General features: G+C 42.6%; 1 protein-coding gene across 7 annotated transcripts in view; it reads right to left on the reverse strand.

The window, feature by feature from the left end:
* The window catches only part of cdc14ab (cell division cycle 14Ab), a 67,921-nt gene that overhangs the window by 4,095 nt on the left and 36,016 nt on the right, over positions 1–27,810 (reverse strand). For 2 of the 7 annotated variants that reach the window (XM_046302314.1, XM_046302338.1), the window contains 9 exons: positions 27,013–27,075; positions 26,225–26,312; positions 25,668–25,898; positions 22,493–22,631; positions 12,450–12,621; positions 10,719–10,822; positions 7,459–7,506; positions 4,207–4,341; positions 1,450–1,849 (listed from right to left, as the gene is read on the reverse strand). In XM_046302314.1, the coding sequence (XP_046158270.1) occupies positions 1,450–1,849; positions 4,207–4,341; positions 7,459–7,506; positions 10,719–10,822; positions 12,450–12,621; positions 22,493–22,631; positions 25,668–25,898; positions 26,225–26,312; positions 27,013–27,075 (1,380 nt within the window). Of the gene's footprint in view, positions 1–1,449; positions 4,073–4,206; positions 4,342–7,458; positions 7,507–10,718; positions 10,823–12,449; positions 12,622–22,492; positions 22,632–25,667; positions 25,899–26,224; positions 26,313–27,012; positions 27,076–27,810 lie in introns of those variants that run through there. The other 5 variants (XM_046302322.1, XM_046302360.1, XM_046302351.1 and 2 more) reach the window with 5 other exon arrangements.

A 27,810-nucleotide genomic window follows, 5' to 3' on the forward strand; every position in this document is an offset into this window, starting at 1 on the left:
AAACCAGTCAAAGAATGGAAAAACAGTTGACATTGAAAATGATGTAGACAAAGGCCTTCGGTTGGCCAGTCGAATGGAAAAACAGTTGACATTGAAAATGATGTAGACAAAGGCCTTCGGTTGGCCAGTCGAATGGAAAAACAGTTGACATTGAAAATGATGTAGACAAAGGCCTTGGAAAAACAGATTGAAAATGATGTAGACCAGTCGAATGGAAAAACAGTTGACATTGAAAATGATGTAGACAAAGGCCTTCGGTTGGCCAGTCGAATGGAAAAACAGTTGACATTGAAAATGATGTATACAAAGGCCTTCGGTTGGCCAGTCGAATGGAAAAACAGTTGACATTGAAAATGATGTAGACAAAGGCCTTCGGTTGGCCAGTCGAATGGAAAAACAGTTGACATTGAAAATGATGTAGACAAAGGCCTTCGGTTGGCCAGTCGAATGGAAAAACAGTTGACATTGAAAATGATGTAGACAAAGGCCTTCGGTTGGCCAGTCGAATGGAAAAACAGTTGACATTGAAAATGATGTAGACAAAGGCCTTCGGTTGGCCAGTCGAATGGAAAAACAGTTGACATTGAAAATGATGTAGACAAAGGCCTTCGGTTGGCCAGTCGAATGGAAAAACAGTTGACATTGAAAATGATGTAGACAAAGGCCTTCGGTTGGCCAGTCGAATGGAAAAACAGTTGACATTGAAAATGATGTAGACAAAGGCCTTCGGTTGGCCAGTCGAATGGAAAAAAAGCATAAAAGTCAGGATGGACAAAGATGAAAAAGTTTCCAGGACCGAAACAATTGGAAGTGGAAATGAGTCAACCTATAATCTCTCTTAGGCATATGATGGCCTACGACGTTGGGGGGGGGGGGATTATGGTGTGATCGGTCTTCCTTTGCATCTATAGAACACACTAGTCTATCTTTCATTTCTTATGTTTCAAGTGTTGTTAGATGGCTCAGATATGAGATGTACTCAAAATAACTCTCCAACAACACACATTTGAAGAGGCACAATCGTTCATAACACTAATTAGACTTCTGCCCAAATGTGCCAGTAAATGATTTTAACTGGAGAAGGATATCGAGTGGGAAATGGCCGAATAGTCATGGTTAGTGTGTATGAAGTAGGCATTTAGACTGGAACAAGGCCATCGCAGGTCCTGTTTCAGCACCATGCAGACAACAGACAAGGAACAGAGGAGTTCAGTGGAGCCGCCAGAGAGTTAGACACACAGTGGAGAGCCCTTAGCAGCAGCAGGGATAGGACAAAAATGTTGACTGGCTACGATTATAAATAGACAACATCGACACAAAAAGGGAGGACACTCGTGTTTGACAGAAGTGCAGAGAGGAAATATGACAGTTCAAAATAAGGGTAAGAGTGTAGAAATAACAAAAAGATGGTGATGTTGGAGTATTTTTGGGGGCGGGGCACACACTTACGGGGATGGAGCGGCTGAGGTAGCGGCCGGAAGGTCCGCTGAGCCCAGAGTAGCCCTCCTGCTGGGGTCTGAATGGGCTGTACTTATCAGACCCGGGGCCCAGCCTGCCTGCAGCATGTTGGGGGGCCCCCGCGGGGCTGAACACCCCAGTAGGGGACGAGTTATACTGATTGTTGTTGACCTCATGGTGGTGGTAATTGGCGCCGTGCACGCCGTTAGTCACGTAGCCGTGAACGGAGGCGGCCCAGCCCGACGGAGGGATGGGGGTGGTGACGATGGAGGGAGGAGAGGAGGAAGAGTGTGATGGAGAGGGCGTGTACAGCAGCTTCCTATTGCCCTCGCTGCTGTCAGCTGCGTACAGGTTGCCTAAGGAGCTGGCTAGCCTGCAGTTAATGAAGGAGCTGAGGGAAAGGTAGATGGGAGCGGGGAAGGGGACATAAATACATAGGACACATCCCAAACACCAAACAAACACAATGACAAGAGGACTAACTTCTTTCAGCGGCTCAGGAGAGGACGACTACTGTGGACTGGTACTGTGGATCTAATAGTGGACTGATTTACTATATTTTCACTGGGGCTGTCACAAACTAAAACAAAATCTTGGTCGACCAAGTGCCATCTGTTCTTTCGACCAATCTACGAAATTTTAAAATGTTTTTTTTTTCCCATATATAGACACACTGTATGTGTTTAAATAAAATCAACTATATGTAAGATACTCAGCTTGTCTGAGTAGTCTACATAAGCGCACTGTGATTAAATAATTAAGACAAATGCCACAAGAGGGATTCCGAGATCAAGACAGCCTAACCAGAAGAAAAGAACCTGTTCCCGAACCACCATCTCCCCCTGCTGGCCTTCTCAGATTCTGCCATAAGCTCCTGAAGTTGCAGGTAATAGGCTACACCAGGGGTCAGCAACCTTTTCCATTCAGAGTGCCAATGTATCTTACCATTTCTACTAATCTGCGTGCCAGTTACTTTCATTTATTTTATAATAAAGTCTTTACATCTCAAAATCGTTGTCATGTGATTAATAAAAAATGATGTCGAAATGAAAATTATACAAATCTAAAAGTATTGCCATTTCCAACTATGTAAAAATAGCTGACATAAAGGCAACAAATAAAAACATTGCATCGTGCAGGAAGAAAAGATCCTGATAAAAATAAATCACATTGGCTATGCAAGGCCTGTCTGCAAGGAACTTGAAACATTGTATCAACTATCATTACATTACATTTACATTTAAGTCATTTTATCAACTTGGTTCAGCCCAAAGCTTGCACTAACGATCTTGCAACATTGTATAAGATATTCTGGACCCTCAGAGTTTCCTGGCCAGTGAGCTCTGGACAAACACAGCTGTATTTGTGCAAGGGATAACAAGTAACCAGGTAGGCCTATTTTATGGTGTCTCCACCGGATCAGAGCATGACATTTTTCCCCCAATTCACACCAAGTGGTGGTTACTGAAAGGGAGAGAGCTGGAAAGTGTTCAAATAGGCTACATTGAGGAACTATTGTGATTCTCAACAGATGTAAAAACAGACGTTGTTTACTTGTTGTTTGAAGTGATGAAAAAATAACTGATAAAAAAATACTTCTATGTGTAATCAGGTGCATGTCCTTACTCAACGTTGACAGGAGCACTCCAAAAACAAAACAAAATGAATAAATTGACAACTCATAAATGGAATGAAATAAACCAAAACTTGTTTCTCACAAGTGTAGCCTAGATTGTGCTATCTGCAAACAATGTGTCCACTCCTACAATGAAAACAGTAAGACTGTAATAATATATGTAATGCGTTAACAGAAATGACGGTAACCAAACAGACATTGTAGGTTAGAAACGATGGGAATTAACGTTAAATATACTTCTGGTGATACTGGTGTGCCACCTCTGCAATGGATTAGTCTACTGAGACAGGCGTCAATCAAGACTTGGCGTTAAACATCTTTATTTATTTCTTAACTGCTCGACAAACCCTATCGATCAAACAATCGGCCAGCCGACTAAATGGGATCAGCCAAATTACACACAACCGATTTACACTGACGGCAAGCAGTCTACAATAGTGGATTGAGTCGGACAGTAATAGCAGATTGATTCAGCCAATCTATATTGCCATGGCTACCTACCTACACATTCACTGTTGAATAATTTGGTAGAATAGAAAAAGACAATAACAAATCCTGAAAAGAGCACAAAGTACAGTAGGTCTGGTACTGCTCCTCCAGAGGAGAGATTGTTGTGGCATATTTCTGTGTTGTGTTATGTCCTAGTCCCTGTCTATAGTGGTGCAGAATGCGGGGGATTTAGATTTGGTCTGTTGAGAATGCTCACAGCCTGCAGAGCATCAACCCTCTCTGTGAATCGGTCTGGTCACTGAGACACACTGCACACGTGTTCCCTGTCCTGCCCTGCATATCCTTCCACCTGCCACTTGCACTCAGGACATGGGGTAGTCACAGACAGGCAGAAACACAACCAGGGGACTGAGACAGCCAAAAAAGGACAGGACAGGAAAGAGAGGGAAAGAGAAACGTTAAAGGAGTAAAATACAATTCTATAGGAGACAAGAGAAAGGGTAAGTGGATAAATGGAGGGATGGGAGGCTGCGCAGTGTGAAACAGAAAGAAAAGGGAGGAAGAAATGGGAAAAGAGGGGAAAGAATGAAAAAAAAAAAAATAGTGAGTAGATAAAAGAGGAGTAAAGGGTAAGACGTGTCGGGGGGGGGGGGGGGGCTCACCTCTTGAGGTTGGATGCCGAGGAGGAGGAGCTGCGGCTGATTCTCTTGGCCGTGGCGGAAGCAGAGGATGATGGGACTTTGGAGGACTTGAGTGGGGAGATGGTACACTGCGTGCCCACTCCAAGGTTCATCCTACTGGGAGAGAGAAAGAGGGAAGAGAGAGAGAGACAGATAGAAGGAAAGGAAGAATCATTGGATAGACATGGTGTGAGGTGAATAATAGTAAGAGCTGTTAACACTAGAGCTTTTGCCAACACACAATCTCTACTACTAGACACACATAAAACATTTAGTCGGACATGCTAATTGGATAGTTTGCACCCCTTAAAGACATAAATGACCTACAGTACAAATCCCATTGTCAGAAACAAACAAAAGAGTGGGCAAGACTTTGATGACACCCAGTGAAAGTTCTACCCTGTAACCACAGACTACAGAACAGTACCTGAAGGACTACTGATTAGGTAAGGATTTATCAAAGCATAACCATTTAATATTTACTCTAGTATAATACGCCAGTATTATAGATGTGTGAATGAATGAGGGAGAGAGATAATAAGAGACAGAAAAGAGGAAAGAGGAATCACTCCCAGTTCCTTCATTAAAGCAGTCTGTCCGCTGCTTGTGGATGTCTGTGATCTGTCTGTCAGTACTGGGCTGAAGAACTTCCAACGTCATTCAGGACGGTACAGCAATTAGAGGAGACTGTGCTAGTCTGAGTAGCCTCGGCCTCTTTCAGTGACACACACTAGAGGTCGACCGATTAATCGGAATGGCCGATTAATTAGGGCCGATTTCAAGTTTTCATAACAATCGGAAATCTGTATTTTTGGACGCCGATTTTGGCAAAAAAATGTTTACACCTTTATTTAACTAGGCAAGTCAGTTAAGAACACATTCTTATTTTCAATGATGGCTTAGGAACGGTGGGTTAACTGTCTTGTTCAGGGGCAGAACGTCAGCTCTGTGATTCAATCTTGCAACCTTACGGTTAACTAGTCCAACACTCCAACCACCTGCCTCTCATTGCACTCCACGAGAAGCCTGCCTGTTAAGCGAATGCAGTAGAAACCAAGGTAAGTTGCTAGCTAGCAATAACTTATCTTATAAAAAACAATCAATCATAATCACTAGTTAACTACACGTGGTTGATGATAGTACTAGTTTATCTAGCGTGTCCTGAGTTACATATAATCGATGCAACGCTGGTGGATGATTTAACAAAAGCGCATTTTAAAAAAGCACAATCGTTCCACGACTGTACCTAACCATAAACACCAGTACCTTTCTTAAAATCAATACACAGATATATATATTTTTATACCTGCATATTTAGCTAAAAGAAGTCCAGGTTAGCAGGCAATATTAACCAGGTGAAATTGTGTCACTTCTCTTGCGTTCATTGCACACAGAGTCAGGGTATATGCAACAGTTTGGGAAGCCTGGCTCATTGCAAACTAATTTGCCAGAATTTTACGTAATTATGACATAACATTGAAGGTTGTACAATGTAACAAGAATATTTAGACTTAGGGATGCCACCCGTTAGATAAAATACCGAACGGTTCCGTATTTCACTGAAATAATAAGTTTTGTTTTCGAAATGATAGTTTCCGGATTCGACCATATTAATGACCAAAGGCTCGTATTTCTGTGTTATTTGATATTTGATAGAGCAGTCTGACTGAGCGATGGTAGGCAGCAGCAGGCTCGTAAGAATTCATTCAAACAGCACTTTTGTGCATTTTGCCAGCACCTCTTCGCAAGCACAGCGCTGTTTATGACTTCAAGCCTATCAGCCTAATGGCTGGTGTAACCGATGTGAAATGGCTAGCTAGTTAGCGGGATGTGAGCTAATAGCGTTTCAAACGTCACTCGCTCTGAGACTTGCAGTAGTTATTCCCCTTGCTCTGCAAGGGCCGCGGCTTTTGTGGAGCGATGGGTAACGCTGCTTCGAGAGTGGCTGTTGTCGATGTGTTCCTGGCTCGAGCCCAGGTAGGGGCGAGGAGAGGGACGGAAGTTATACTGTTACACTGGCAATACTAAAGTGCATATAAGAACATCAAATAGTCAAAGGTATATGAAATACAAATGGTATAGAGAGAAATAGCCCTATAAATACTATATTAACTACAACCTAAAACCTCTTACCTTGGAATATTGAAGTCTCATGTTAAAAGGAACCACCAACTTTCATATGTTCTCATGTTCTGAGCAAGGAACTCAAAAGTTAGCTTTTTTTACATGGCACATATTGCACTTTCACTTCTCCAACACTTTGTTTTTGCATTATTTAAACACAATTGAACATGTTTCATTATTTATTTGAGGCTAAATGGATTTTTATTGATGTATTATATTAAGTTAAAATAAGTGTTCATTCAGTATTGTCATTTTCATTATTACAAATAAATAAATTGTCTGATTAATCGGTATCGGCTTTTTTGGTCCTCCAATAATCGGTGTTGAAAAATCATAATTGGTCGACCTCTAACACACACACACACGCACGCAGACAACACACACAGTCACACATACTGTCACCCAGACAGACACGCAGAGGTACACACATACAGATGTCACGGATGTGAAACGGCTAGCTTAGTTAGCGGTGCGCGCTAAATAGCGTTTCAATCAGTGACGTCACTTGCTCTGAGACCTTGAAGTAGTAGTTCCCCTTGCTCTGCAAGTGCCGCAGTTTTGTGGAGCGATGGGTAACGATGCTTCGTGGGTGACTGTTGTTGATGTGTGCAGAGGGTCCCTGGTTCGCGCCCGGGTATGGGCGAGGGGACGGTCTAAAGTTATACTGTTACACAGACACACAAACAAACACACAACAAACACACCTACACGCTAACCTTTGAATAGGTGAAAGAACCAAGGCTAAAGGAGTAGGAGGATGGAGAGCTGTATAGAGGCTCTTCTCTCGCTCCTCTTTGAGGAAAATTAATTAAGGGCTGTACTTTAGCACAAAAGAGGGAGTTCCATTTCCATCCCTCTTCACACTTCCAACTCGCCTCTTCTCCTCTACCTCTGACCATCCAGCACATTGCTGCAGGTAGCCTAGTTACAGCTTAAGTTGAGCTATACTTTGCACCGAATTGAATGAAATATAGATAGGCATGTGCCGAGATATGCGTTGAGACTCGAGAGAGGTGTCGATCCCGCATATTGAGGAGACTGTTTTGTGATAGCTAGGATACACCCCTTCCACTTAGACAAACCACATAGTCAACACTATTGTAAAGGTACCTAAAAGGTTGGGACGGTGACCTGGTGTGCATTTTCATGTCTTCAAGTCTGAAAAAAAAGAGCAAGAAAGCTAAATGAGATTTAACTTCCAGAGACAGAATGTTCACACATTTCCAGTGCATTCGGAAAGGATTCAGACCCCTTGACTTCTTCCACATTTTGTTACGTTACAGCTTTATTCTCAAATGGATTAAATAAAACATTTTCCTCATCAACCTATACACAATACCCCATAATGACAAAGCGAAAACAGGTTTTTGAAAAGTTTGCAAATGTATTAAAAATAAAACAGAAATAACATGGGAGTCCACCTGTGCTAAATTTAATTGATGGGACATGATTTGTAAAGGCACACACCTGTCTATATAATGTCCCACAGTAAACAGTGCATGTCAGAGCAAAAACCAAGCCATGAGGTCAGAGGAATTGTCTGTAGAGCACCTAGACAGGATTGTGTTGAAGCATAGAGCTGGGGAAGGGTACCAAAACATGTCTACAGCATTGAAGATCCCAAAGAACACAGTGGCCTCCATCGTTCTAAAATAGAAGAAGTTTAGAACCACCAAGACTCTTCCTAGAGCTGGCAGCCCGACCAAACGGGGATAAGGCCTTGTTCAGGGAGGTGACCAAGAACCCAATGGTCACTCTGACAGAGCTCCAGAACTCCTCTGTGGAGATGGGCGACCCTTCCAAATGGACAACCATCTCTGCAGGACTCCACCAATCAGGCCTATGTGGTAGAGTGGCCAGATGGAAGCCACTCCTCAGTAAAAGGCACATGACAGCCCGCTAGAAGTTTGCCAAAAGGCACCTAAAGGACTCGCAGACCATAAAAAACAAGATTCTCTGGTGTGATGAAACCAAAATTGAACTATTTGGCGTGAATGCCAAGCGTCACATCTGGAAGAAACCTGGCACCATCCCTACGTTGGAGCATGGTGGTGGCAGTGTCATGCTGTGGGGATGTTTTTCAGTGGCAGAGTCTGGATCGAGGGAAAGATGAACGGAACAAAGTACAGAGAGTTCCTTGATGAAAACCTGCTCCAGAGTGCTCAGGACCTCAGGGCTGGGGCAAAGGTTCACCTTCCAACAGGACAACGACCCTAAGCACACAGCCAAGTCAACGCAGGAGTAGCTTTGGGACAAGTCTCTGAATGTCCTTGAGTGGCCCAGCCAGAGCCCGGTCTTGAACCCAATCGAACATATCTGGAGAGACCTAAAAATAGCTGTGCAGCATCGCTCCCCATCCAACCTGACAGAGCTTGAGAAGGTTTCCAGAGAAGAATGGGAGAAACTCCCCAAATACAGGTGTGCCAAGCTTGTAGCGTCATACCCAAGAGGACTCGAGGCTGTACTGGATAACCTGCCGGACCGTGCCTGTGTTATTTCAGCAAGGTAACCATGGAAACCAGAGCCCTGAGTCAGATCACAGAGCCACAGACTGTCTCACTAGCTAGGAGACTGCACTAGACAAAGACAGATAAATCCAAAACATTCCATTTCGTTGGACGATGTATACCATGCATTTCCTGTACATACAGACTATTACAACTAAACCTCCTTGATACTGAACCCAGCAGGGCGGTGGTTTCCATGCCAACCAGAACTGGTCGTGCCACACTGAACAAAAATACAAACAACATGTAAAGAGTTGGTTCCATGTTTCATAAGCGGAGAAAAAAAAATCCCAGATATGTTCCATGTGCACAAAAATCTTATTTCTCTCAAAAGTTTTTCACAAATTTGTTTATTTGGGGCGGCAGCGTAGCCTAGTGGTTAGAGCGTTGGACTAGTAACCGGAAGGTTGCGAGTTCAAACCCCCGAGCTGACAAGGTACAAATCTGTCGTTCTGCCCCTGAACAGGCAGTTAACCCACTGTTCCCAGGCCGTCATTGAAAATAAGAATGTGTTCTTAATGACTTGCCTGGTTAAATAAAGGTAAAATAAAATAAAAAATTACATCCCTGTTAGTGAGCATTTCTCCTTTGACTAGATAATCACTCCACCTGACAGGTGTTGCATATCAAGAAGCTGATTAAACAGCATAATCATGGGGACAATAAAAGGCCATTTTAAAATTAGCAGTTGTCGTCACACAACACAGATGTCTCAGATGTTTTGAGGGAGCGCACAATTGGCATGCTGACTGCAGGAAAATCTACCAGAGCTGTTTCTAGAGAATTGAATGCTAATTTCTCTACCCTAAGCTGCCTACGATGTCGTTTTAGAGAATTTGGCAGTCTGTCCAACCAGTCTCACAACCGCAGACCACGTGTAACCACATACAGCTTCTTTACCTGCGGAATTGTCTGAGGGGGGTTGGGGGGGAAGGGGTGATGAGGAGTATTTGTCTGTAATAGAGCCCTTTTATGGGGAAAAACACATTCTGATTGGCTGGGTCTGGCTCCCCAGTGGGTGGGCCTATGCCCTCTAAGGCCACCCATGGTTGCACACCTGACCAGTCATGTGAAATCCATCGATTAGGGCCTAATTAATTAATTTCATTTGACCGAATTCCTTATATGAACTGTAACTCAGTAAAATCGTAGAAATTGTTGCATGATGCATTTATATTTTAGTTCAGTATACTTCTGGTTTGATTTCTATTTACTTCAGCATTTTGTCTCAGTGCCTTGACGTATACCAGGGATCATCAACGAGATTTAGCCGCGGGACAATTTTTTCTTATGCGGATGGTCAGTCAGGTGGCCAGAACATAATTACAAATAATTTATAGACTGCAAATTAACCGCAAGAAGCCTTAAAAGATATAATATTGGAATAAAACATAAATTTAACTTCCATTTGTTTATGATCACGTGTCTCTGTTATTAGTGGAAATACTTCGGAACAGATTTCCCAAATTAAAATCACCTGATTTCCTGGTGTTTTTACATTTTTTTAATACCCAACAATGAAAATTGTATTTATTATTTTTTGCTCAGAAAACTTAAGGGGGGGCAAATAAAACTACCCGGGAAATTCGGGCCTGTGAGCTGCCAGTTGGGGAACCCTGAAGTATACTGATCTGATATCTCCTGTATAGACCTTTAACCTGTCATTGAAGATGTAATGGCATTATGGTTGAGTAACTGAAATACTTAAATATGTATTACTTTCCATAGAACGGAGGACAGAGTTCAAACGTAACAAGCTATACAGCTAAAGGAGAAAAGTCCTTGAGATCTCAAAAAGGTGGAAAGGAATAAAGTGAAAGGATCTTAAAGGGTGAAGTTTGGAGTATCCCAGGCAGCTCTTACCTTAGAGCTCCTGTTGTGGCCGACCTGGGCTGGCGCCGGCCCTTTAAGGCACGCAATTTATCACCTTGGGTCATGCATAGGCCATTCTCCCCAATGTAGTCGTTCTGTGGAGAGAACACATGATCACATAAAATAATGTGGCTAAGTATCTACGGTAGATTGGATTAATCTTGACCCTACCCATCCCTTCAGCGGGATAATTGTCATCAACAACCGCTGAATTGCATAGCGCCACATTCAAATAATATTACTAAAAATATTTATATTCATGAAATCACAAGTGCAATATAGCAAAACACAGCTTAGCATTTTGTTAATCCACCTGTCGTGTCAGATTTTATAAATATGCTTTACAGCGAAAGCAATCCAAGCGTTTGTGTAAGTTCATTGATCACTAGAAAAAAAACATTATGAACACCTTGCATCAAAGTAGCGTGGTCACGAAAATCAGAAAAGCAATCAAATTAATCGCTTACCTTTGATGATCTTCGGATGTTTTCACTCACGAAACTCCCAGTTACACAATAAATGTTCCTTATTTTTTATATCCTAAATACCTCCGTTTGTTTGGCGTGTTATGTTCAGAAATCCACAGGCTCGAGCGGTCACGACAACGCAGACGAAAATTCCAAATAGTATCCGTAATGTCCACAGAAACATGTCAAAGTTTTTAAAATATATAATCAATAATATATCAACCGGCACTGTCTCTTTTTCAGTAGGAGAGGGAGAGTCAGTGGCTGCCCCACTGTGTTGCACAAGCAAAACTCATGCGAACACCCAGCTATCCACCGACGAGATGTTATCTTTCTCGCTCATTTTTCAAAATAAAAGCCTGAAACTATGTCTAAAGACTGTTGACACCTTGAGGAAGCATTAGGAAAATGAATCTGGTTGATATCCCTTTAAATGGAGCGAAGGCAGGCTATGGAACATGGAGCTTTCAAAATAGAAGCCACTACCTGGTTTGATTTTCTTCAGGTTTCGCCTGCAATATCAGTTCTGTTATACTCACAGACAATATTTTGACAGTTTTGGAAGCTTTAGAGTGTTTTCTATCCTAATCTGTCAATTTTATGCATATTCTAGTATATGGGCCTGAGAAATAGGCCGTTTACATTGGGAACGTTATTTTTCCAAACATAAAAATAGTGCCCCCTAGCTGAAAGAGGTTAACAGACCAGAATACGGTACTGTTTTGTGTATAAGAACAATTGTCTATAAAAATAAATCCTCTAGTCCAGGGTTTCCCAAACTAAGTCCTCAGGATCCCAAGGAGTGCACGTTTTGGTTTATGCCCTAGCACTACACAGCTGATTCAAATAATCAACTAATCGTCAAACTTTGATGATTGTGTAGTGTTAAGGCAGAAATAAAAATGTGGGGTCCCGAGGACAGAGTTTGAGAAATGCTGCTAAAGTCTGTTTAGTGCTGGTTTGATTAATAAATTAAACACATTCCATTACAGGTATGTACTACATAATACACCGCAGACATCACAGATTTTCTCCAATCAACAGAGAGAACACTAAAAGGTAGGAGAATATCTGCAGCCTCTTAGCTGGAAACAATGCAGATGTACATCACATCCACAGGGAAAATGGGGCATTGTCAGGGTCCTGTTCATTAGGCACCAAACGGAAGAGAAAATCTCATTTTTGTTTCAGCCTGTTTTATTCCGTTTGGTGCCTAATGAACAGGACCCAGGGCAGGGTTGTGGGCGGCGCTGACCTCTTGAAGGCGGTCGGTACTGTGGGACCTGAGGATGCCAGCGGGGCTGCTGGTGGTAATAGAGGTGTGGGTTGGTCTGAGGGTGAGGTCGTCCATGCTGGAGATGAGGTGAGACACACCCCTCGGCTGCGAACGCTGCATGTCTCCCTGCATCCACATGGCTGCCTGCCTCCTGAGACAAAGAGAGAGAGGGAGGGAGGGAGGGAGAGGGAAGGAAGGAGAGAGATGGAAAGATGGAGAGGTTGCATTAGGAAATCCTCACCTACCATGTGACCTTAAGTCTATAACACCGTGTCACTTGTGGCCTGACCAGAGAGAGACCGATACAGACCAGCTTGTCCATCCATACCATTCCATTGTGCTGTGATGGAAACTATGCCAAGAGATAAGACCATAGCTGCTGTTGAAGGATTGAATGGAGCAGAGGAAACAGAACCCCATTTAATCTTTACCCTTTTGTTTACCCCAGAACATGGACAGATTGGAGAATTAGGACAAACAACATTTACACTGTAGTCATTTAGCTGACACTCTTATCCAGAGTGACTTACAGTTTGTGCATTCATCTTAAGACAGCTAGGTTCCAACTCCTGGTTTAAAGACAAACACTTGAGCCGACAAACACTTCCCACAGAACGGCTGTTGGGTAAGCCTGAAAAGCTGTCAAAAGTATCCTACTGGTGTGTGTGTGTTAAGGGGGAACACACTCCTCCATGGGGGAAAGTCTAACAGGAAATGGACAGACAATGCACACACACAGAGTAGTCAGCAACTTGAAAGAAGTGGTCCCCTGCGAAAATCTACAACATTTCAGAAAATTCAGCATTTAATTCAGAGAGGAATTCACAGATAGCTGGTCCGGAGGGATGAGTCGAGATGAGGAAGGGGGATGATTACAGATACAAGCTGTGGAGGACCAGGACAGGAGTCTGTTCAGCTTCACAGATGACCAAATAGGAACAAGACCCGAGCACTGCAACCAGCGGTTGGAACCGGTTCAGGGAACAGAACAGAAAACCGGAAAATAAATGTCATTTTTCAAGGAACAGAAACGTAACTGGCAACGAACATGAACTGTTATTTTAAAAGCAGTTCCATGTTATCATGGCTCTATGTAGTACTGTGCGCCTCCCATAGTCTGTTCTGGACTTGGGGATTGTGGAGAGACCTCTGGTTTCATGTCTTGATCTTTGCAAGAGGGAAGGAATCTGATTTCATTGGTCCTTAACTCAGTCGTCATTTCATTCAGGGTAAGTGGAGTTAGCTGTGAATTAGCCTGCCCCGGAGCAGGTTAGTTCTGAAGGGTTCGTTGCCATAGAATTTACCTGGCAAAAAGGTGGGCCACTTTCATATGACCAGTTATCCTGAGTTGAACGCAGAGTTGACTAAAGTTACCTCGCCAATTCCTCAAACACAGTGCTCAATTTGAGACGGATCCTACCACCTTTCAGTTTTGGACTGTTTCGTTCCAGAACCCATTTGCCAGGATTTGGTACCTCTCTTGGCATGAAAAATAATTTTCACTGTTTGCAATGTAACAATTCTAATAAAAGCGATCAGTGTTCATTCAAGTTGCCGCCTCTGTAAATTCTCCTGCCCAGGTGAAAAACGTAATGTGAAAATGTGCCTGATATTCTAATAACTAATGTGATGAAAATTACAGGCCTCTTTCATCTTTTTAAGTGGGAGAACTTGCACAATTGGTGGCTGACTAAATACTTTTTTGCCCCACTGCAACTAGAGTGAGATTCACTGAAATTATAGAATTTACCATACTACACGAGGAGGAATTTAGCCTCAAGAGGATCAATAGCTTATATAAACATCCAAGATGGCGTAGCAGTCAGACTTCTTTGTCATTCGTCTTGTCGTGTCCCATGTATATCTTTTTATATTTTTCGAAACCTCAACTTCAAAATACTCGCCTCACCCAATGTGGTGTGGATCTGTTTTTTTCTCAAGTATTTTTATTTACCTCGGAACCAGAATCCCCCAACAGAAGCTAGCCAGCTCACTAGCTACTAGCTAGTAGTCAGTTAACCACTGCTTTTTATTTTAATTTTATTTTAATTTCACCTTTATTTAACCAGGTAGGCTAGTTGAGAACAAGTTCTCATTTGCATCTGCGACCTGGCCAAGATAAAGCATAGCAGTGTGAACAGACAACACAGTTACACATGGAGTAAACAATTAACAAGTCAATAACACAGTAGAGAAAAAAAAGAAAAAAAAGGGGAGTCTATATACATTGTGTGCAAAAGGCATGAGGAGGTAGGCGAATAATTACAATTTTGCAGATTAACACTGGAGTGATAAATGATCAGATGGTCATGTACAGGTAGAGATATTGGTGTGCAAAAGAGCAGAAAAGTAAATAAATAAAAACAGTATGGGGATGAGGTAGGTAAAAATGGGTGGGCTATTTGCCGATAGACTATGTACAGCTGCAGCGATCGGTTAGCTGCTCGGATAGCAGATGTTTGAAGTTGGTGAGGGAGATAAAAGTCTCCAACTTCAGCGATTTTTGCAATTCGTTCCAGTCACAGGCAGCAGAGAACTGGAACGAAAGGCGGCCAAATAAGGTGTTGGCTTTAGGGATGTTCAGTGAGATACACCTGCTGGACCGCGTGCTACGGATGGGTGTTGCCATCGTGACCAGTGAACTGAGATAAGGAGGAGCTTTACCTAGCATGGACTTGTAGATGACCTGGAGCCAGCCAGTGGGTCCAGCTGTCTAGAGCATACAGTCCAGTGGTTGGTTGACTGATCATCACCAGTTTGCTGAGTAGAGTGTTGGAAGCAATTTTGTAGATGACATCGCCGAAGTCGAGGGTCGGTAGGATAGTCAGTTTTACTAGGGTAAGTTTGGCAGCGTGAGTGAAGGAGGCTTTGTTGCGGAATAGAAAGCCGACTCTTGATTTGATTTTCAATTGGAGATGTTTGATATGAGTCTGGAAGGAGAGTTTACAGTCTTGCCAGACACCTAGGTACTTATAGATGTCCACATATTCAAGGTTGGAACCATCCAGGGTGGTGATGCTGGTCAGGCGTGCGGGTGCAGGCAGCGAACGGTTGAAAAGCATGCATTTGGTTTTACTAGCGTTTAAGAGCAGTTGGAGGCCACGGAAGGAGTGTTGTATGGCATTGAAGCTCGTTTGGAGGTTAGATAGCACAGTGTCCAAGGACGGGCCGGAAGTATATAGAATGGTGTCGTCTGCGTAGAGGTGGATCAGGGAATCGCCTGCAGCAAGAGCAACATCATTGATATATACAGAAAAAAGAGTCGGCCCGAGGATTGAACCCTGTGGCACCCCCATAGAGACTTCCAGAGGACTGGATAGCATGTCCTCCGATTTGACACACTGAACTCTGTCTGCGAAGTAATTGGTGAACCAGGCAAGGCAGTCATCCGAAAAACCGGTCATCGGCTAACCTTTAGCTCGGAAAGCTCTCGCCAGCTTGTACAACGCGACTCAAACCAGAGCATACTGGACCTAATTTTCTCTCAATATCCCCGGATGCCTATCGAAAGCTCATGACCTTTTCACTGATTCATCACAGCTAGCTAGCTGCAATACGAGTGACAAATGGCTAACGTCTGTCCCGAAGCAAGCACCAATTATTAGCCTGGAGCTAGCCCATGCTAGGCCCATTCTCCCGGCTAGCTGAAGAGGCCCATCAGCCACTTCTGGGCTACAATACCCAGACCCCTTCTACTGCCGGTACAGGGCACAGAACCCCGCCGATCCTTCACGACTGGACTACCGACGTAACCTGCTCGAGGGGGTACTCAACTGGCCCCTACGCCGCGATGTCCCCTGAATGCCCATCTGCTAGCTTGCTAGCCGCGGCCCGCTAGATGTCTAGAGCATATTGGACTGTTAGCTGAATAGATCCATCGGCCAATTACTTGGGCCACTATACCTATTTTGCCAATTGGACTTGGACCCCTCTGCTACTCGGAACCCTACTAATCCATCACGACTCACCGCACGCGGAGGCTAAAACAGACTTTCCTCTGTCGCGACATCCTTCTAAGGCCCTTCTGCTAGCTTGCAAGCCCCGGCCTGCTAACAGCCCCGCAGTGCCTAGTTCCACTCCTACTCCCCCCTGGTGCTCTCATTAGTTGACTTCTGTAACCGCTAAAGCATTGGTTTCATGCATGTTAACATTAGAAGCCTCCTCCCTAAGTTTGTTTTATTCACTGCTTTAGCAGTCCGCCAACCCGGATGTCCTAGTCGTGTCTGAATCCTGGCTTAGGAAGACCACCAATAACCCTGAATAACATCTTCCGACAAGGTAGAACTGCCAAAGGGGGTGGTGTTGCAATCTAATGCAGAGATAGCCTGCAGAGTTCTGTCTTACTATCCAGGTCTGTACCCAAACAATTCAAGCTTCTACTTTTAAAAATCCACCTTTCCAGAAACAAGTCTCTCACCGTTGTCGCTTGCTATAGACCACCCTCTGCCCCCAGCTCTGCCCTGGACACCATATGTGAATTGATTGCCCCCCCATCTATCTTCAGAGCTCGTGCTGCTAAGTGACCTAAAACTGGGACATGCTTAACACCCCGGCCATCCTACAATCTAAACTTGATGTCCTCAATCTCACACAAATTATCAATGAACCCACCAGGTACAACCCCAAATCCGTAAACACGGGCACCCTCAGATATCATCCTAACCAACTTCCCCTCCAAATACACCTCTGCTGTTTTCAACCAAGATCTCAGTAATCACTGCCTCATTGCCTGCATCCGTTATGGGTCTGCAGTCAAACAACCACCCCTCAACACTGTCAGGGCTACCCCTACCCTGATCAACAGCCATGCACCCCCCACAGCAACTCACCCAAGCCTCCCCCATTTCTCCTTCACCCAAATCCAGATAGCTGATGTTCTGAAAGAGCTGCAAAATCTGGACACCTACAACTCAGCCGGGCTAGACAATCTGAACCCTCTCTTTCTAAAATAATCTGCCGAAATGGTTGCATCCCCTATTACTAGCCTGTTCAACCTCTCTTTCGTATCGTCTGACATTCCCAAAGATTGGAAATCTGCCGCGGTCATCTCCCTCTTCAAAGGGGGAGACACTCTAGACCCAAACTGCTATAGACCTAAATCTATCCTGCCCTGCCTTTCTAAAGTCTTCGAAAGCCATGTTAACAAACAGATTACCAACCATTTCGAATCCCACCATACGCAATCTGGTTTCAGAGCTGGTCATGGGTGCAACTCAGCCAATCTCAAGGTCCTAAACGATATCATAACCGCCATCGATAAGAGACATTACTGTGCAGTCGTATTCATCGACCTGCCCAAGGCTTTCAACTCTGTCAATCACCACATTCTTATCGGCAGACTCAACAGCCTTGGCTTCTCAAATGACTGCCTCGCCTGGTTCACCAACTACTTCTCTGATAGAGTTCAGTGTGTCAAATCGGAGGGCCTGTTGTCCGGAACTCTGACAGTCTCTATGGGGGTGCCACAGGGTTAAATTCTCAGGCCGACTCTCTTCTCTGTATACATCAATGATGTCGCTTTTGCTGCTGGTGATTCTCTGATCCACCTCTACGCAGACGACACCATTCTGTATACCTCTGGCCCTTCTTTGGTCACTGTGTTAACTAACCTCCAGACGAGACTCAATGCCATACAACTCTCCTTCCGTGGCGTCCAACTGCTCTTAAATGAAAGTAAAACTAAATGCATGCTATTCAACCGATTGCTGCCCGCACCTGCCCGTCTATCCAGCATCACTATTCTGGACAGTTCTGACTAAGAATATGTGGACAACTAAAAATACCTAGGTGTCTGGCTAGACTGTAAACTCTCGTTCCAGACTCACATTAAGCATCTCCAATCCAAAAATAAATCTAGAATCGGCTTCCTATTTTGCAACAAAGCATCCTTCACTCATGCTGCCAAACATACCCTCGTAAAACCGACCATTCTACTACCGATCCTAGACGTTGGCGATGTAATTTACAAAATAGCCTCCAACACTCTACTCAACAAATTGGATGCAGTCTATCACAGTGCCATCCGTTTTGTCACCCAAAGCCCCATATACTACCCACTGCGACCTGTACGCTCTCGTTGGCTGGCCCTCTCTTCATACTCTCCGCCAAACCCACTGGCTCCAGGTCATCTATAAGTCGTTGCTAGGTAAAGCCCCACCTTATTTCAGCTCACTGGTCACCATAGCAGCACCCACCCGTAGCACGCGCTCCAGCAGGTATATCTCACTGGTCATCCCCCAAATACAATTCCTCCTTTGGCCGCCTTTCCTTCCAGTTCTCTGCTGTCAACTGACTGGAACGAACTGCAAAAATCACTGAAGCTGGAGACTCATACCTCCCTCACTAGCTTTAAGCACCAGCTGTCAAAGCATCTCTCAGATCACTGCACCTGTACATAGTCCATCTGTAAATAGCCTATCCAACTACCCATCCCCATACTGTATTTATCTTGCTCCTTTGCAACCCAGTATCTCTACATGCACATTCATCTTCCACACATCTACCATTCCAGTGTTTAATTTGCCATAATGTAATAATTTTGCCACTATGGCCTATTTATTGCCTCACCCCCCTTATCCTACCTCGTTTGCACACACTGTATATAGACTTTCTCTATTGTATTATTGACAGCATGTTGTTGTATGTGTCAAACTGCTTTGCTTTATTTTGGCCAGGTCGTAGTTGTAAATGAGAACTTGTTCTCAACTAGCCTACCTGGTTAAATAAAGTTACATTTAAAAAAATGGCCTAGCTGTGGATTGTGTGTAGTTCAATCACAAGGCATAGCCTATTCGGGAGCGCGTGGCAAATCTGTCAGTGAACATCATGCAGCCAAAAACAGGCCTTTCGCAATATTTCAAATACAAATGCAGTAAAACACAGGTTGGAAAGCAAATGGTTCCTGATGAAAAGAAAAGACCGATCTGCCTGTAGGCTACCAAAAGATTTGACCAACTTCCAAAAAGGCATGTCATTGCATTGTTTTACTAAGTAAAACAAGAGAGATTAGGCTTTTGGAACGAGCGCGCTGGCCATCGGCCAAGCTTTTTTAGGACGGTAATTTCCTCCTATTGTCCAATATGTGCGTCTCCACACACACACAGGTGATCGGTGGATTCATGATGAGGTCGTTTTTATTGATCTCAGATTCTGCGTTTGTCAAGTGTCAAAGTACCCTGTCATTTCAATCATTTCTGAGGTATTAAAAAAAAAATCAGTCATGTAAAATGATGTAGAATTGCATGAAATGCATTCATAAAAAGGCCACATTATTGTTGAACAATAGGCTACAACAACAAAACATGTGTGCAACTTCTGCAAGCGCCTCTACACTACTGCTCTATGCCAGTACGCAAAAGCATGCAGTGCCTGATTAAAATATATATATATGTAATCCGGTACCTCAGAGCCCCCCAGGTCACCCTCCTATCTCGCTCACTTTTTGTTCGGCACGTCCCGATTTACAAATCAAACACAGCTCAAACCTGGTCATAACCTGAGGCACGATCAATTGGTACTGCAAACGTTTTCAGGCACCCTCTACAGTAGCAACTGAAAGAACAAGTCAAACTGGCAGTCAAAGGCAAGAAAACAACATCATGACAGTCTTGGCACCTAATTGTGGAACCAGCTTCCCTCTAACGTCAAGACAGCAGAGTCTCTGCCCATCTTCTGAAAACGTCTGAAACCCTACCTCTTCAAAGAGTATATTAAATAAACCCCCACTACCCCCCCAAAATAACAACTGTAATTCCCTACTAACACTGACTTTGCTGATAATTACTTTATTGAGGAAACATTTACTTGCTCGACTGTGATGTGGTTGTCTCACCTAGCTATCCTAAGATGAATGCACTAATTGTAATTTGTTCTGGACAAGAATGTCTTCAAAAATACTATAATGTCAAATGTTTAAAAAAATCATATAAAAAAATATAAACGCAACATGTAAAGTGTTGATCCCATATTTCATGAGCTGAAATAAAATATCCCCAAAATTTTCCAGACGCACAAAAAAGCTTATTTTTCACAAATTTTGTGCACACATTTGTTTACATCCCTGCTAGTGAGCATTTCTCCTTGACCAAGATAATCCATCCACCTGACAGTAGTGGCATATCAAGAAGCTGATTAAACAGGAATATCAAGCATATCAAGAAGCTGATTAAACAGGAATATCAAGCATATCAAGAAGCTGATTAAACAGGAATATCAAGCATATCAAGAAGCTGATTAAGGCACTGCATCGCAGTGCTAGAGGCGTCACTACAGATCCGGGTTCAATCTTATACACATTTTACAGACACAGTCTATGTTACAATAGTTATTTTTTGATTGTTTTTAGTCCTTCCTCTATTTCTGATGTCCATTGATTTCTATTTGTAACTGTGCTATTTCACAAAAGTTCTGAACATATATACATTTTACAGACCCCATATGTTTTACATGGTTTATCTTGCTATTAGTCCCACCCTTCCGCTCCATTCAACCTCTCCCATCCATCTCTCAACATCATCCATTTTGGATTTCTATTTGCCATATATTTTTCAACTGTGCTATGATGCTTCACAAACAACTTGAACCTTTCTATTCTCATAGCTTCTACAGATTGCAAATCAAAAATATATTTTTTTGCTAAAATAATTATAATATTATTGATAGATTGACTATGGCTTTTCAAATCACCCAGTATTGCTATCATTAGTTCTAGGCAAATGTTGCAATTCTTCAGCCATTCCTGGACCTGTGACCAAAAACGAGCTACATATGGACAATACCAAAATAAATGATCTAATGACTCTGCCTCCTCACAGCAGAATCTGCAGAGCTGGGAAGATTGTATCCCCCATATATATAACATTATATTAGTTGCAAGAATTTTGTATAGTAATTTAAATTGAAACATTTGAAGTTTTGCTTATCAATTCATAAACCATGTGCCATGGAATGGGTACATTGAAAATCTCTTCGCAACTATTTTGCAATTTATATGGCACAGCTGTCAGTTTTTGGAATGTTTGGGATGTTTCTATTTATTACACTTTTCTTTAACCATTTATGTTCTTTAAAACAGGGCTGACATACAAGTTCCTTACTTTTTTCCCCCTTCTACTTGCCTCTTCCATTTTTGTGGTAATGCTGCAATTAATTGGTTGTAATTTTGGGTAGAGCAGACATTTCCATATGTCTGTGTTAGCTGCATGTGTGACATAACTCCACCAGTCCTATTTATGATATCATTCACTAAAATTATAACTTCTTTAAACATTTCTTTGAAAAATAGTGTTTTTATCCATTAGTATATTTGAATTTAACCACAATATTTGTTGTATTATTTGTTGTTTTCAGGTGGATTAAACTGAAATCGTGTTTAAAAAATAAAGAAAATAAATATGACTCAAGTTTTGAGGGAGCTTGCAATTGGCATGCTGAATGTAGGTATGTCCACCAGAGCTGTTGCCAGAGAATTAAATGTTAATTTCTCTACCATAAGCCGCCTCCAACAATGTTTTAGAGAATTTGGCAGTACGTCCAACCAGCCTCACAACCGCAGACCATGTGTAACCACGCCATCCCACATCCGGCTTCATCACCTGAGGGATTGTATGAGACCAGCAACCTCGACAGCTGATGAAACTGTCGGTTTCCACAACTGAAGAACTTCTACATCAGAAATCTACTGTCAGAAACCGTCTCAGAGAAGCTCATCTGCGTGCTCGTTGTCCTCACCAGGATCTTGACCTTGACCTGACAGTTTGGCGTCATAACCGACTTCAGTGGGAAAATGCTCACCTTCGATGGCCACTGGCATGCTGGAGAATATTTGTATTTTTTTAAGGCATCTGCGACCAACAGATGCATCTCTGTATTGCCAGTCTTGTGAAATCCATAGATTAGGGACTAATGAATTTATTTCAATTAAAATCTTTGACCTTGTTGTATTTATATTTTTGTTCAGTGTATATGAATGAGACATGTAGCTGAATGAAACTGATCTAGGACCAGCTATTAGGAGTACTTACTCCTCCAAGAAGTGCTGCTGAGGCCCGATAATAGAGCCCGGCCGGCAGACCCGGATCCAGGCGATGGTCTCTGCTGCCGTGAAGTGGTAGTGCTTCATTAGGTAACAGCCTATCAAGGTGCCAGTACGCCCAAGGCCAGCTGATGACAAGAATGAGCGAGTGAAAATAATTAGGATTTAATTTTTCATGGATAAGGAATTGAATAGAACAAATTAAAAGTAACAATGTCATCAGACCTGATTGAGATATATATATATATATATACACACACATATACACACACGTCAAAAGTTTGGACACACATACTCATTCCAAGGTTTCTTCAATTTATTTTCCACATTATAGAATAATAGTGAAGACATCAAAACTATGAAATAACACATGGAATCATGAAGTAACCAAAAAAGTGTAAAACAAGCTACATATATTTTATATTGGAGATTCTTCAAAGTAGCCACCCTTTGCCTTGATAACAGCTTTATACACTGTTGGAATTCTCTCAACCAGCTTCATGGGGTAGTCATTGAGCCAATCAGTTTTGCTGTGACAAGGTAGGGGTGGTATACAGATGAAAATAATCATAATCTCATATTGCTCAAACAGCAAACCTGGTGTCAAAAAAACAGATAAAGTAACACCTCGCAGCACAACACCTCTCCCCTATTTGACCTAGGTAGTTTGTGTGTATGTATTGATATGTGGCTACATGTGCCTTTTTTTTTTTTGTAGTTCTGTCTTTGAGCTGTTCTTGTCTATTGATGTTCTGTATTATGTCATTCTGTATTATGTTTTGTGTGGACCCCAGGAAGAGTAGCTGCTGCTTTTGCAACAGCTAATGGAGAGCCTAATAAAAATAAATTAAAAAAATTGTCCTATTTAGCAAAAGACCAACTCCATATTATGGCAAAAACAGCTCAAATAAGCAAAGCGAAACGACAGTCCATCATTACTTTAAAACATGAACATCAGTCAATGTGGAACATTTCAAGAACTTTAAAAGTTTCTTCAAGTGCGGTCACAAAAACCATCAAGTGTTATGTTGAAACTGGCTCTAATGAGAACCGCCACAGGAAAGGAAGACCCAGAGTTACTTCTGCTGCAGAGGATAAGTTCATTACGGCTCCCGAGTGTCGCAGCAATCTAAGGCATCTCAGTGCTAGAGGCGTCACTACAGACACCCTGGTTTCGAATCCAGGCTGTGATTGGGAGTCCCATAGGGCGGCGCACAATTGCCACATACTTTTGTCATCACCGCCTGGTACGGCAACTGCACCGCCCACAACCCGCAAAGCTCTCCAGAGGGTGATGCAGTCTGTCCAACGCATTACCGGGGGCAAACTTCTCACCCTCCTGGACACCTACTGCACCCGGTGCCATAGGAAGGCCAAAAAGATCATCAAGGACATCAATCACCTGAGCCACTGCCTGTTCACCCCACTATCATCCAGAAGGCGAGGTCAGTACAGGTGCATCAAAGCTGGGAACAAGAAACTGAAAAACAGCTCAAGGCTATCAGACTGCTAAACAGTCATCACTAGCACATCAGAGGCGGCTGCCTACAGACATAGATTAGGAATCACTAGCCACTTTAATAATGTTTACGTATCTAGTAGGGTTGCACATTTTGGGGAATATTCAGAGGTGGAAACTTTGTGGGAATTAACAGGAATATATAGGAACTAATGGCACTAAATGCAAATATTAATTCCATTTAAATGTAAATGTTTTTTGCATTGGATATATCTACCATCTACCACTGATACAGAAACATAAACCTTTTACCTTATCATAAGTAGACATAATTGCAAATTATTAAATCCTTCCAATAGAAATAAAAAAAACAAAAAAACAATTTAGTCTCATCGCTACAACTCCCGTATACGGGCTCGGGAGAGACGATGGTCGAAGGAAGTCATGCGTCCTGGTGGCACAGCTAGCGCTGCGATGCAGCTGTAAGCACCAGCTGTCAGAGCAGCTCACAGATCACTGCACCTGTACATAGCCCATCTGTAAATAGCCCATCCAACTACCTCATCACCATATTGTTATTTAATTTTCTCCTTTGCACCCCAGTATTGCGACTTGCTCACTCATCTTCTGCACATCTATCCCCCAGTGTTTAATTTGCCATGCTGTAATAATTTAGCCACTATGGCCTATTTATTGCCTCACCCCCCTTGTCCAACCTCATTTGCACACACTGAATATATCTATTGTATTATTGACTGTATGTTTGTTTATTCCATGTGTAATTTATTCCATGTGTTGTTGTTTGAGTCTCACTGCTTTGCTTTATCTTGGCCAGGTCGCAGTTGTAAATGAGAACTTGATCTCAACTAGCCTACCTGGTTAAATAAAGGTGAAATAAATAAAAATTGTCCTGCTGAAAGGATAAATCATCTTCCAGTGTCTGGTGGAAAGACTGAACCAGGTTTTCATGTAGGATTTTGCCTGTGCTTAGCTCCATTCTGTTAATTTGTTATCCTGAAAAACTCCCCAGTCCTTAACGATTACAAGAATACACATGACATGATGCAGCAACGACTATGCTTGAAAATATGGAGAGCAGCACTCATTAATGTGTTGTATTGGATTTGCCCCAAACAGAACACTTTGTATTAATAACGTCACCATGTTCAAAGGGATATTCAATGTTTGCTTTTCTTATTTTTACCCATCTACCAATAGGTGCCCTTCTTTGCGAGGCATTGGAATATATCCCTGGTTTTTGTGGTTGAATCAGTGTTTGAAATTCACTGCTCGACTGATGGACTTTACCGATAATTCTGTGTGGGGTACAGAGATGAGGAAGTCATTCAAAAATAATTTTAAACACTATTATTGCACACAGCATGAGTCCATACAACTTATTATGTGACTTGTTAAGCAAAGTATCAGACCTGCATAAAACAGCCCTTTGGGGCCAAGAATACAAGTTGTAGCCTACAGTTGAGCATTGTATTACTGATTAACTTGGCTCAGCCATGTAGGCTACATTTTGTGAACTCTAAAATCCCTCTCAACCTATTTTAAATAGTCAGGGTACGCGTGATTTAGCTTTCCAGGCACACCAATGCAATACATCAATATAGTCCCAAAAAAGCAGAGTCCATATGCCAGGCAAGCTATTTGAAATATCTCAACAGATACTGCAGTGTGTGTGTGTGTCTCTCACCCTTGCAGTGAACGGCCACGGCTCCATCGGTGCTCTCGCAGATGTGCAGGAATCGGCGGGTGATGACGTCATTGGGTGTGCTGCCATCCACGAAGAACAAGTCGTAGTGGTCGAAGCCGGCATCCGTGAAGCGCTTGGCGTCATAGATCTTCTTGTTGAGCCGCACCACCGTGGTAATGTTGTGTTTCCGGAAGTAGGGGAAGTACGCCTCTGGGGCATGGAGAGGGTAGCCTGGGTTGGGATGGGGAGGAGATTAAAGGTAAGCTAATTTGTGTAAAACATAGGTAAGGAAAACTGATTATGTTGAAGCATAGAGCAATCTTCCTTAGTATGTTGTCAAATGTATTACTACACTAATGGTGCCATCTGCTGTTACAGAAGAGAAAGGATTAGCGAGAACAGATGCATAGGGAAAGTCTACCTGAATCTAAACCTGAACCCTGTCAAGGTTCATCGGTCGAGGCAACTGTACTAAATTACTCTAGAACAGCGTCTGTTTTTCTTAAAAGGGGAAGAGCACATAAAAGGTCAAGGACTGAATCCAAAACTCGTCTCACCATTCTCTATTTTACTTTTGGGATGGGGTCCACTGAAGGCCAGAAACTTCCCTGGCACGATCCAGTTGAAGTCACCGTTTTCCACTCGCTATAACACAGAGAGAAGGGAGAAGACTGATTGTCTCGACTGATTGGGAATGTTGTGAATCTGAATAATTGTGTACATGCAGGGATCCCTTGTAAAGGAGGTCTTGGTCTCAATGGGATTTCCCTGTTTAAATTAAAAAAAGGTACCAAAAATAAAAGGACTCATCAAACAGGGCCCCAGACTGATATGGACATTTTGCTCTGACTTAAAAACGTTCCTAAGAATTTAGCCTTTACTTAATCAGATTGGCCTCCAGTTAGTAGCCATTTTTAGTAACAACCTAACCTTACACTGCAGGTGGGCAAGACTGCACAAACCGATCTGGGACCAACAATGGCACAACGGCAGAGACAGGCTAGTTTGGTACGCAATAGGTCATTATCAACAACTGCTCAATTTGCAAAGGACCAATCCCTCCTCTTTGCTGCTTTTGTTTTAGTGACCAAGTGCCAAACACTTTTTTCGGTGAAAAATATTCTGTCTGTTTTTGCAGAGTCGGGTCAAATAAAACGGATGACGCTCACAGTAGACTATTTATGAATCTAAAAGGTCACGTCAGGTCATCAGTGTAACATCTTAGAGTGGGATTGTAAATATTGTAGGTGTGCTGCGGTTTGCCTTTACAGATGTTTCGCCGTTCAAATTGATGAGTGGGCACTTATTATTGGAGCGGAGTCCAATGTCACTATGACAACATTACCTCGTAGTGCTCATATTCGTCCACGTCAAATGTCTCAAAGTCAAAGAATCCATGTTGCAGGGCCTGGAGAAAAGAGAGCAGACAGTTTAATATATATATATATATATATATATATATATATATATATATATATATATATATATATATATATATATACAGTACCAAAAGTTGACACACCTACTCAAAGGGTTTTTAATTGTTACTATTTTCTACATTGTAGAGTAATAGTGAAGACATCAAAACTATGAAATAACACATGTGGAATCACATAATAACTAAAAAGGGTTAGACAAATCAGAATATTTTTTGATATTTGAGATTGTTCAAAGTAGCCACCCTTTGCCTTGATGACAGCTTTGCCCACTCTTGGCATTCTCTCAACCAGCTTCATGAGGAATGCTTTTCCAACAGTCTAGAAGGAGTTCCCACGTAAGCTGAGCACTTGCTGGCTGCTTTTCCTTTATTCTACGGTCCAACTCATCCCAAACCAACTCAATTGGATTGAGGTTGGTTGATTGTGGAGGCCAGGCCTGTGTGTCTAAACTGATTCATGACCAAGCAAAACTAGTGACCCAGGCAGCCCCAGAACTACATTGACCTCAAACTCTCGGTCTGCTGGGAAGCCTGAAGCATCATCATTATAATCTGTTATGGCGGAGATCAGCAAAGTGACCCCCGCAGACAATATCAGCTGTATCAAACTAAGCCATGTTGATAATTGTTGCTTAAAAGGACAGGGATAGTAAAGCAATAATAAAAGCAAGATGGTATGTGGTACTGTAATTGTTGGCATGACAA

This window comes from Oncorhynchus gorbuscha, linkage group LG02, assembly GCF_021184085.1.
Source record: "Oncorhynchus gorbuscha isolate QuinsamMale2020 ecotype Even-year linkage group LG02, OgorEven_v1.0, whole genome shotgun sequence".
NCBI classification, from domain to species: Eukaryota; Metazoa; Chordata; class Actinopteri; order Salmoniformes; family Salmonidae; genus Oncorhynchus; species Oncorhynchus gorbuscha.